The sequence below is a fragment of the Lepisma saccharinum genome, chromosome 3, assembly GCF_977018435.1.
Source record: "Lepisma saccharinum chromosome 3, izLepSacc3.1, whole genome shotgun sequence".
NCBI lineage: Eukaryota > Metazoa > Arthropoda > Insecta > Zygentoma > Lepismatidae > Lepisma > Lepisma saccharinum.
The window spans coordinates 136,620,039-136,632,091 of NC_139231.1; the positions used below are offsets into that span (position 1 = coordinate 136,620,039).

The following is a 12,053-nucleotide window of genomic DNA, read 5'->3' on the forward strand; positions in this document are numbered from 1 at the left end:
TCATATATAGATTGGCGACGTTCTAGGTCTGTCCGTTTTCGAGAGGCGAAAGCAATAGGACGTAAAGACCCATCTGGCATACGTTGGTTCAGGGTAGCGCCAAGAGCCAATCCCGAAGCATCGCATTGCAGAACAAATTCCCGTGAAAAATCGGGCAAGGCTAAAACCGTATGTTTGAGAAAAACCTTTTTGAGATTATCAAATTGTTGTTGATCTTCGTCAGACCACGTGAAGGGAAGACCCTTTTTCTTTTTATCAGTTAGGAAGGAGGTAAGGTCGGAATAGGATGGAATAAAACGCGAATAATATCCCAATAGTCCCAAAACACGTTGAACAGCTTTAACATTTCTAGGGGCGGGCATATCTTGAATGGCAGAAATACGGTCGGGGTCTAGAACAAGTTGCCCCTCACGTAAAATATATCCTAAGTATTTAACTTCGGTTTGCATCCATTTAGATTTTACGGGGTTTACAGTAAGTCCAGCGTCACGAAAGGCTTGCAAAACCAATTTGAGATGAATCAAATGAGTCTTTTCATCTGGGCTAAAGATCAAAACATCGTCAGCATATGTCACAAGAAATTTGAATTTAAAGGGTCCCAAAATTTTGTCCAACGCACGAGTCAGTAATTGTGTGCCAAGATTAATACCAAAAGGAACCCTGGTATACCGGTATTGACCGAATGAGGTGACAAAGGCCGTTAAGTCCTTGCTAGGTTCATCTAGCCTTAGTTGATGGAAACTTTGGCAAAGATCTAAGCAAGAAAATACTTTAGCAGCTTGTAAGTGTTGGAAAATCAAATCTATGCGGCTTTGTGGGAAATTGTCATAAGCAATAAGACGATTAAGATGCTTGTAACTGCAGACAAGGCGATGACCGCCGTCCTTCTTATCAACAAGGAAACACGGGGATGCGTAAGGAGAGGCGCATTCCTCTATGATATCCTGGTCCAACAACACCTGGATTTGTTGGCGTAAAATGTTTGTTTGGGTAGGGTTTAACTGAAATGGTTTAGAGCGAAAAGGAACATTCGTGATTAAGGGAATTGAAACGGGTTCCAGTGTACAAGTACCCACACGTTCTGTCACCACATCATTATATTCCCGTAATAAACTGGTAATATTGGTCGACGAGTTATTAGGTGGAGAGCAATCAACTTTGTCAACTAGACGTACCTGATCTTGTTTTCGAACCGGAGGTGTAGAAGGGGCGAACGGAATGGAGTCCGTAGAATAAGGAAATGAAACCACTAAATGATCAAAGGAAATAGTACCCTTTGAATGGGAAAAGAAATCAGAGCCTAGAATGACGGGAAACGGTAAAGTTTCGGAAATCCAAAAAGTCCACTTCCAGGACAAGCCCTGTAATTTCAACGTCAAAATCACACGTGAATTAAGGTGGATAGACTGATTATTAACAGAGTGCAACGTACGTACATCATCTTGAAGAGTAGGTGGTATGGGCCGTAAGGTAGCTAAAAATCCCCTCGCAATTAATGACACCGAGCTGCCAGAGTCGACTAAAAGACGACTCGGTGTAGAATTTAAGGTGGCATGTATGATAGGCATAACCTTGTCGATAATTGTCAAAGGGTGTTCTATATGGGGTGTAGTTGTAACTTCTGACGACAAATGTCGTTCTCTGTCAACAGGAAGAGGTTCAATGTGCGATAAATTAGAATTTTGCTGTGAAACAACCTTAAAGGGTAAATCTTCAGAGATCTCTACATTAGGCAAAGAAGAGGAAGAGGAAGAAGGGACAGGTAAGATTGGGAATGATTGAGGAAGACGAGAATCAATAGAATATAACGTACATTCTTCCTGTTGTTGTTCAATGCGACGTAACTCCAAGGGCCATATCTCCCTAGATAAACAAATAAAATTAGCGATAGAAGTCGGTCGATCAAAGCCCATTAAATGCAAACGTGTGCTCTCTTGTAAATTCAGTAACGTAAATTCCAATAGACCAGATTCAGACCAGTTGGTGGGTAACACATGATAAGCCTCGTAAATGTCATTCAAATAAGTGGAGAGGAATTCCCCACTTCGCTGAGGACGAAGAAGTTTATCTAATAACCCTTGCATCGTGGAATAAGGGACGAAGCGATACCATATGACACGTATAAACATAGGCCAGGGGAATTTCTCGTGAAGAGAATCATACCAAGTATCCCGAAGGAGTCCTTGCGTGGATGTAAATGCCATCAGCAGTAAAGATTCCAAATCAATGAGGTTTAGTTTGAAAATTTTATGGAGGTTCAACAAAAAATAAAACAACTTGTCAGGATCTGAACCGTCCGTCGGTTGTAATACCCGTAAAAAATCAACAACGGTTGTGTATCTAATGTAATTTGTAATATATGAATAATCGGGAGGCAACAAAAGTTCTCTGGGTGTGTGTAAGTTTGGGGTCTGTAAAAAAGGTGAAGGTTGTATATTAACCGGGGGGAAGGGAAAAGAGGTCGACCCAACCCGAGGCAAATGGCCTTGAAAGGGAAGCGACATTATATTTGTTCCTCGATGAGGAAATCCAAAAGGTGTCAAAAAATATAGCCAAAACAAAAAGGGGACTAACAATATCCAAAATACAAGGTAAGTGCAATAATGCAACATCAAGATATACTGTAAAATATTGAAAATCAATAAACGAAAGTTCTTATGTATGAATCTGTACAAAAAAAAATTTCAAAAGAACGTCTCAAAAAAAAGGGGGGGGTAAATCTATCGTCCGGAAAAAAAAGAAGGGGGGGGCTCCAAAATTAACAAAAAAAAATTGTTAAGCACCAAAAATGTATGGCAACAAGGGAATTTAGGGCACAAGAAAAAGGTATAAACAGAATGTTGGTATCACCAATACTACCAAAAATAGTAGTGTGAGAAAGGGAAAAAAATTTTTGTGATATGTCTTTTATATAAATTAATAAACCTTGCTCTGATACCAGGAACTTTGTAACGTATTGGCTGCGTACAAAAAAAGGAACAATAAAGCCTTATGGGAAGCGTGAAGAAATAGGTCCGGGATCAATTAATGTACGCGCTATAAAGTAAGCAACAGCCAACAGTTACAAGTAACAAATTGTTGAGGTCATTGGACAGCGCTTTAACACCGCCACCTCAGTCTCAATAGAGAACCAATGACAAGGCTATGCCTAAGAATAAAGAAAATATAATTCTCGGTACTGGTCCCACCTTTAAATCAAGCAAAATAAGTAGTAGGCAATGGCATTCACAAAATATCGTGGAATATTTCACTCAGGTTTGACAATTTTCACAAATATCCTGCAATACAAAAATGCACACTAGCTACTCATAAGGAAACTACAAAGTCCATACTACCCGATGAAATTCTTAACTTCCTTTTTTACCAATACCAACTTCGCAGCTTCACTTTCTTATGAGGAAGGTTCGTTAACAAAACGTATGTAACAATATTCAGTTTTAAGACTTGAGTCAAGAATTTATTAGATTCAATTCTGAACAAGAAACAATCAATATCTCAATTCTCAACAATGCGAGAAAACATTTTATCATAAACAAATCCAATTTAATTGCATTTAGAAAATCTCTCAAGGCGAAACTTTAACAAACCCTTCTTACAACCTTTTCCTCCGTCATTTGACGTATCAAGAATATGCGCTACTATTTCGACGTTAACAACAACATAAATTACAATCTGGATTAAATTCCTTCCTTTGTACCCAATTATAAAATCTACTTGGACACCAAAACAAGCATTTTTCAATTAATTAACAAATGGCTTACTTAGGTCTGTTATCCTTTTGCCACAATAATCCACACAACTTTTCCCTTTTTTTACATTTGATGCTCCCATCAATCTAATTTAATGTTGTGCCACCCTAACATTGATTATTCCAACATTTAAAGGTTCGCGACGACGAACAGGAAATGTTATTCGTACGCCTCGCAAAATTTCAATCTTACACGAACGTTGCAAGTCTCATCATTTTTTATTCTTGTATCTCAAAATATCCAACTAGAAATGTCCCATTAATTCGCCCACACGCATTAATTGCAATTGAGAATAATTTAAACTTTCATCCTCCGTTCTTCCTTCGTTTACGTTTTTTAAGTTCTGACTCAATCGTAATAAACCAACGGGATTCAAATCCACTTTCGCGACTTGGACTTCGCAGAACTAAGAGAACGTATCGACACTGTACATACCTCCATTTATCACTTCCAAAAATGTTCCAACCTCCAGTTCACGCTGCAAAGGGGCGGTCAGTAAAACAGAACTCTGTCTTCCTTCGCTTTCTGGTATCTGGATATTGGGGTAACATCTGGTAACATCCATCAAATCGGTCCCTCGGATATGGCTCAGGATACGGGTGCACGTTGCGGGAAAAACTGACGAAATCTAACTGGCCCTCGTTAGACTTCTCACTCCAATCAAATGCAACTTCCTTGCAAGCGTATGAGATCCGTCCCAAAAGGTACTTCTATCTCGCGTTGACGTGTGGAACTTTATAGAGAGCAACAATAACGAAATGTGCAATCGATATCAGAATAAAGTTAAAGTCTCGCCCGCGAGACGACTTGCACACTTAAACCAGCAACATGCTCTCTGCCCTTTTCCCCTCGTCATGCCAAGTCACGCTGACAACTTTCGCGTAGGTCTCCCAAGTCGGAAACTGAGTACTGCCCTTTTTTTTTTTTTGTCAGCTCGAGAAGCGAGCGCGGAGGGAGAGGTCAATGGAGACCTCTAGCGGGGGCTAATATAATCAAGAAAGAACAGCGAGACGCAAGGCGTACGAAGATTGAGGAATTGTGACGTTATTCCACGCGGAATTATTACGTAGTACTTTTTTTTACGCAAAGCGTAGGAAAAACGTCACATTATAAAAAATAATTTCATTATTTTCTCCACAACTTTGTCGCTGGAAGTTTTTACTTGGAATTACAGAACAAAAAATGGCCAGCGACGACATTTTCTACTACACGAATATAAAAAATCTCCACATACTTTATTTGAATATTTTTTAATGCGAATATGCTTTAAAGTATTGATAAATTCTGAGTACCACCATCACCTATGACAATTAAAAAACAGTGTCAATTTTTTTTAATAATGAATGCTTCAATTTTACGGCATGTTTCAACGTTAGGAATGAAAACAATGTAAAAATTGTGTTTTCACGGAAAATTTGCGTTTTTAATTTATCTAAAATTATGTAAGCAAGTTACCAGTTTTTTGTGTTCACCATCGTATTCTCTACAAAATTTCCTGCAAAACTGCAGGTACCGATTTTACTTAAGCTAAATTTATAAATCCAGAAATTTCACAACAGCGCGCTCGTATTTTCCATAAGAAAAGCATTGCCCATAAGAGCCCATTGTGTCTTCTGAACGTGAAAACGACTCTAGTCTTTGCGCAAGTAGTGCAGTGTTGCCACATGAAGGGAAATTTCCCAGGGAAATTCAGACTGAAGTTTTAGCCAAAAGGGAAAAAAAAGGGAAAAAGGGAATTTCGATTAAAAATATCACAATTTCAGGGAAATTTTAAGACTTCTGACTACATCATTAAAGTTTATGTCAAATTCAAGTTTCACATTCACATTTTTATATTTTTCTGATCCTTCTTATTTCTGCTCCCTAGAATATAAGTCTGTATCTATTTATATTTCTCTTAAGTTTATTGTACGTCACTTTTCTGTATCTTCGGATAATATAACGATGAGAATTAACAACTGACCATGATTTAAACCTTGGACATCTGGCCAGAAAGCGATGAAGCTTACATGTATGTGAAAAATTTGTGTAACATTTTTTATTCGTACAATCATGGACCAACGGAAATTTTACTACTACTATCACTGCTAATAATAATTATTATTATTATATTTGTTTAGGTGAAAAAATTGTCAAAAAAGGGAAATTTTGCCCCTTGGGAAGGGAAATTGTGCTCTCAGATTGTGGCAACACTGAAGTAGTGACGCGAGACGGCTCCGCCAATGAACATGTGAAAGGGAACGGGACTGCGTGGAGGGGGAACGACTGTAGTTGACCAGCTTTCGCCGCAGCGTGTACTGCTTCACTCTATCCCCCCCCCCCCTTTTCGTCTGCCGCCATGCACGGCCTTGCTCCGCATATTCCGGGGACAGAGTATATTCTAAAGTGAGATTCGAATCGATATTTATCTTCGGAAATCGGTCCTGTGACGCTTTCCAAGGGTGAAGTTTATGCTATAGCAATATATTCAAGAAGAATGCAATACTAAATCCACATTTTTCTATTCTTTCTCCTTGTCAGAAAATTTCGGAAATGAACGACGATGTCATTTTTCTGAAGGTGGACATAGATGAATTTGAGGATATAGCTGACAATTTTGAAGTTATGGCAGTGCCTTTTTATATTTTCATGAGGCAGGGTAAAAAGGTATTTCCTTGTTTCCTAGACTTCTGTTTTCTAAACAGACATTTTTTGGCGTAGCAATAGGATTGAGGCGACGCCGATGCCGATGTATTGGTATCGACCGATAACAGTAGAATCAGTATCGGAAGATATCGTTTGGAATTTATTTACCGACACCAGCCGATACTTTCCCAACGTTTTGGTCTTTCACGGGGTCCGCAAAGATGCCGTGCGACACTCTTGGGGAGTTTTGGAAATTATTCAAAATTCTAACTTTCATTTTATTTTGCACCGGTTTTGAGTCAAAAACTGTATTTTGTGATTACATAAAACATTAATATTCTGGTGTAATTCTTGAATATGTTAATGCAAAATTCTTGGTAAATGTATGCATGTAAGCAGAGTAGAAAACTTACGCACTAATATTGATAAAAAAATTTAACAATTTTTAATTGTTACAATTTTCAAATATCGGTATCGGTGGGAATCGGTAAGAGTATCGCTATCGGAATCGGTTCAAAGTGATATCGGCTCAGCTCAAGGGCGGCCGCAGGATTTTTTCTCAGGGGGGCGGAGTCACAGAAACTTTAATTATTATTATTATTATTATTTTTAGTATTATTGCTATTATTACTAGTAGTTGTATTTACAATATTATAAACTCAACTTATAAGTGTAGAAAGGAAGAGGCTATTTGATTGAACAATCCGATTTGCTTACACTTGAAACAAAGCCAAGAGGGGCCTATACCCCAATTTTTCAGGTGTGATATGCTCTGATTTTTAAGAAATTCTGAATTTCTAGTGTAGAAAAGACGAGGGCTCAACAGATAGATTTGCCCATACTTAAGATAATGGCAAGAGGGGCCTATACCCCAATTCTTCAGGTGTGGAGGTTCGGGTTTAAGTCCTCATAAAATGTGAAGCCTCCCCTGATGGCAAAATGATAATATTGTTGTCTTGTAAACAAGGGGCTCTGGGTTCGAGTCCTGATAAAATATTTAAGATTGAAATACATGTGGCAAAATAATATCTCTACAAGTGAGATTTTGAGAATAATTACTGCTAGTTGATAGCCCCCAGATCTGAAAACCTCCTCCCTCCTCTGCTCAGACAGATTCGGCCATGTGTGTAAAAGCTATATCTGTGTGATTGTTGTTTATAAACTTGCCAAAAATATGGCTTTTTTTGTATGAAAACATGCAATTCTGAATACAATTCTGGTTTTGTCTTGTTCTGTTAATATAAACACAAGTGAGACTTACAGAATATTTATTGCACAGTTCAAAATCCAATTTTGAATTGTATTTAGTTGATATAGAGATGAGGTTTTAAACCTGGTGAAGTGTGTTGTACATCAGCATAATAGAGCAAAACTATCACCAAAACCTAGTTACTGCTGTTGTTTGGGTATAAAAGCACCAGCTCAGCCACTAACTGCTGAACCCAACTGATATTTTTTATTAAGCATAGAATTTTGATTTGAACCCCAAGAAATTTTATATAATAAACAACAACAACAAAAATGCCAAAACAAAAATATTGCAATCAGTGTAATAAAAATATATCTAGTTCTAATTGGGCTAGGCATTGCCGTATTTGTGACCGTAAGAAATGCAGAAAAACCACAAACATGTGTCCAAGATGCCATAAAATATTAAGCAAGGCATATTACAAATGGCATAAGTGTAATTCTTATGCACAGTCATCAATATTGCCCCCACAACCATCCACATCTGGTCTGAAAAGAAAGCATGAAGCACCTGTTAATGCTGGACCTGCAAAGCAGCCACGCTATGCACCACCTATCCATAGCAGTTTTAATGGCCAATTAAGAGATTATCGGTTTGTATCAGAGCCAAGATGTGGCATTAACAATTTTTTGAACAGTAAAAAACCTGATGTGCAGGCAATTCTTAATGCACAAAATGGGTCTTATAAGCTCTCCTTCAAATTGTTTACACAATATAAGAAACCAAATGGCACAAAATTTACACAGCCCCACATAACAGAAACTGTACCTGTATATTCAAATGCAAATTCAGACACAATAATAAGCAGTTTAATAGATCAATTGAATATTAAACACTCTGAATTTGCAGCAAAAGAGTCTGGATGGAGCCTATGCGGCTCTCCACACAAGTTATATGTTAATATTTCTGAATTCAGCCCATTACAAGGATCTACATATCTGCCATTACCTGATAATATTAAAAACAGAAGAGCTGTGGTTAATATTGAAAATACCGACCAGAAATGCTTTTTGTGGTGTATTTTAGCTGCTTTGTTTCCAGTTTTAAGAAATCCTGAGAGAATAACTTATTATAAACAACATGAACACAAATTTGATGATGCAATGAAGAGTTTAGAATATCCAATGTCTGTTCAGAATATTGATAAATTTGAAAAAAAGGCCAGGCATATCAATGGCAAACAATTATCTATTAATGTATTTATTTGTTCCACTGGTCGTGATAATTGCTTGATAGAACCTCTCAGAATCAGTACAATTGATGATGATTCTGCTATTCCGATTGATCTGCTCTTAATTGAAGGGGATGGCACATATCATTACACTCTGATACATAATCTTGAAGCTTTAGTGAGAACACAACTAGACAAATCTAATACAATATTTAAGTTGTGCAGAAGATGCTTAACTGTATTTGATGGTCAAAAAATGGTGAATAGGGTTCGGGAAGTAAATGCAGAAATTGCAAAAAACAAGTTAATTGAGCATCTGAAATATTGTGGCAACCATAAACCTGTTCATATGGTGATGCCAATGCCAAGTGAAAATTGCAAATTCAAAAAGTTTGAAGCCTTGTTGGAACACCCAGCATATATTGTCTGTGATTTTGAATCAAATCTCAAACCTCTTGCATTCTGCAATCCAGATCCTGAAGAATCTTCAATTACACCATACCAGCTACATGAACCTTCCAGCTTTTATTATGTGGTTGTACAGGATGGTGTAGCTAGTAAAAAAGATTCATACATGGGGCCAGATGCCATCAAAATATTTGCACATAGAATAGAAAATGAGTGCCGTGACATAGCATCTAACATTTTATTAAAATCAAAACCCATGTTGCCTTTAACAGAGAAACAGATTGAAGATTTCAACAATGCAGAAAAATGCCCGGTATGTGATTCTGAATTTTCAGATACAAATATCAAGGTAAAACACCATTCTCATACAGATGGTAAATTCTTAATGGCCCTATGTAATAGCTGTAATATTAAGATCAAGAGACCAAAATTTGTCCCCATATTTTGCCATGGAGCATCCAATTATGATTTTCATCATCTGATCAGGTACGAGGGGTTTGACAAGCAGAATTTAAATATTTTAGCTGAAAATGATGAAAAATATATTGCTATTAGCAAAATAATTAAAGTTAATGGTGTTCCTATTCACATAAGATTTCTTGATTCTTACAGAATTTTATCTGCTAGCCTGGCTACACTGGCCACTCAATTATCTGATGATCAATTCAAAATCACACGTGCCTTGTTTCCAAATCAGGATCTGAAATTAATTAGGCGGAAGGGTGTATATCCATATGATTATGTTACAGATTTTTCTAAATTTGATGAGTGTTCCCTGCCACCACAAGAAGAGTTTTACAGCAAAATCAGAGGATCTGGAATCACTGATGAAGATTATCACCATGCCCAATTGATGTGGAACAATTTAAAATGCAAGACATTTGGTGATTATCACATGGCATATTTAAAACTTGATGTGACCCTCTTAGCTGATATATTGCAGGCATTCAGAAAATCTTCCATGCAAAATTATAAACTGGACCCAGTGTATTTTTACAGTGCCCCGGGCCTAGCATGGGCTGCAATGTTTTTAAACACCAAAAAGCCATTGGATCTGATCCAAGATCAAAATATGTATCTGTTTATGGAGCAAGGTATAAGAGGAGGGATGGTGCAATGTTCTCAGAGATATGCCAGAGCAAATAACAAATATATGCCTGATTATGATCCAGAATTGCCATCAAATTATATAGTGTATGTAGATGCAAACAGCCTCTATGGTCATGCCATGATGCAAAAACTGCCATATGCAGGGCTTGAATGGGTCGAAGATTTCAATATTGAGGATCTTCAGGGTTTTGATGATAGTGACTGTGGCCTAATCTTAGAGGTTGATCTGATATTTCCAGATCATTTACGCAACAAATTTTCTGATCTGCCCCCAATTCCCGAGGTTCAGTGCTCACCTGGCTCTAAACAGAAGAAGCTCATGATGACACTGGAGCCAAAACAGGGTTATGTCACATATTACAAAAACCTCCAGTTCCTGATGAAACATGGTGTCCAAGTGACCAAAGTTGGAAAAGTTTTGAGGTTCAGGCACTCAGAATGGTTGAAACCATATATTAATACAAACACGGAGCTTCGAACATCTGCAAAGAGCCAATTTGATAAATCTTTGTTTAAATTGATGGTCAATTCTGTATATGGCAAAACAATTGAAAATGTCAGAAAACATACCGATGTTAAAATAATTACTGACCCCAGCCTGAGCAAAAAATTGGTTGCAAAGCCTAATTTCAATTATAGAAGAATTTATGATGAAAATATGGCACTTTTCAACATGAAAAAAACAAAGATTAAGTTTGATAAACCTATTTATGTAGGGGCTGCAATATTGGAATTGTCCAAATTACATATGTTAAAGCTCTATTATGATGTGTTGAAACCTTTTTATGGTGATAATATAAAATTGATGTACATGGACACGGATAGTTTTATTCTTGATATTAAAACAGAAGATGTTTATAAAGATATGACCCAGCCTGAATTGTTTAAATACTTTGATACCAGTGAATTGCCAGGCCATCTGAATATTCAACCCCACAACAAAAAGGTGCCTGGCAAGTTAAAAGATGAGACACTTGGTGATGTTATTGTGGCATTTGCTGGGTTAAGTGCCAAGATGTACAGTTTTAAAACATGTAGTGGTTTTGCTGCTAAAAAGGCCAAGGGTATTGGCAAAGTAGCTGTGGAAAAAGAGCTTGAATTTGAAGATTATAAAAATTGCCTCAAATCATGTAGCACCACCAGAACATCAGAATCCAGAATTCAGAGTGTGGATCACTTATTGACTTCAAATGTTGTAAGAAAAGTGGCTCTGGACCCACATGATGATAAGAGATGCATTTTATCATGTGGCATACATACTCTACCATGGGGGCATTGTGATTTGAAAAGTGGGAATCAATGCCCAATTACAGAGCATGATTTGAAATAAATAAACATGCCTATGAACTTATTTGGGTTCAAAAAACGGGCTGTTATGGAGCTGCCAACACCACAACCCTCTCCTGATATGGTGTCTAAACTGAGTGGCTTGTTAATTATTCATCTGAACAGCATATTTACAGATGTTGATGATGAAACAGGCAAAATATTGTACATATTTAACAATAATTTAAATCATTACCAATTACCTGTAGGTGGGCAATTGCAATTTATTACAACCCCTGAGGGTGATGTTAAAATTTCAGTAGGGAAAAATATTTATAGAATTAAGCACTCAAACATGGTTTCTGGCACTGTTTATACTGTTTCTGCTGGTGACTGCTTATATATTGAGGTCCCTGGATCTTATGATAAGCTTATACCCTTTTTTATAGAATTAAGAATCAGATACTCTATAATA

General features: G+C 37.2%; 1 protein-coding gene across 1 annotated transcript in view; it reads left to right on the forward strand.

Moving 5' to 3' along the window:
- LOC145986022 (thioredoxin-2-like) overlaps positions 1-12,053 on the forward strand; it is a 35,024-nt gene that overhangs the window by 14,023 nt on the left and 8,948 nt on the right. The window contains exon 3 of the mRNA XM_083120194.1: positions 6,270-6,395. Coding sequence (XP_082976320.1) covers positions 6,270-6,395 — 126 coding nt within the window. The remainder of the gene's footprint in view (positions 1-6,269; positions 6,396-12,053) is intronic.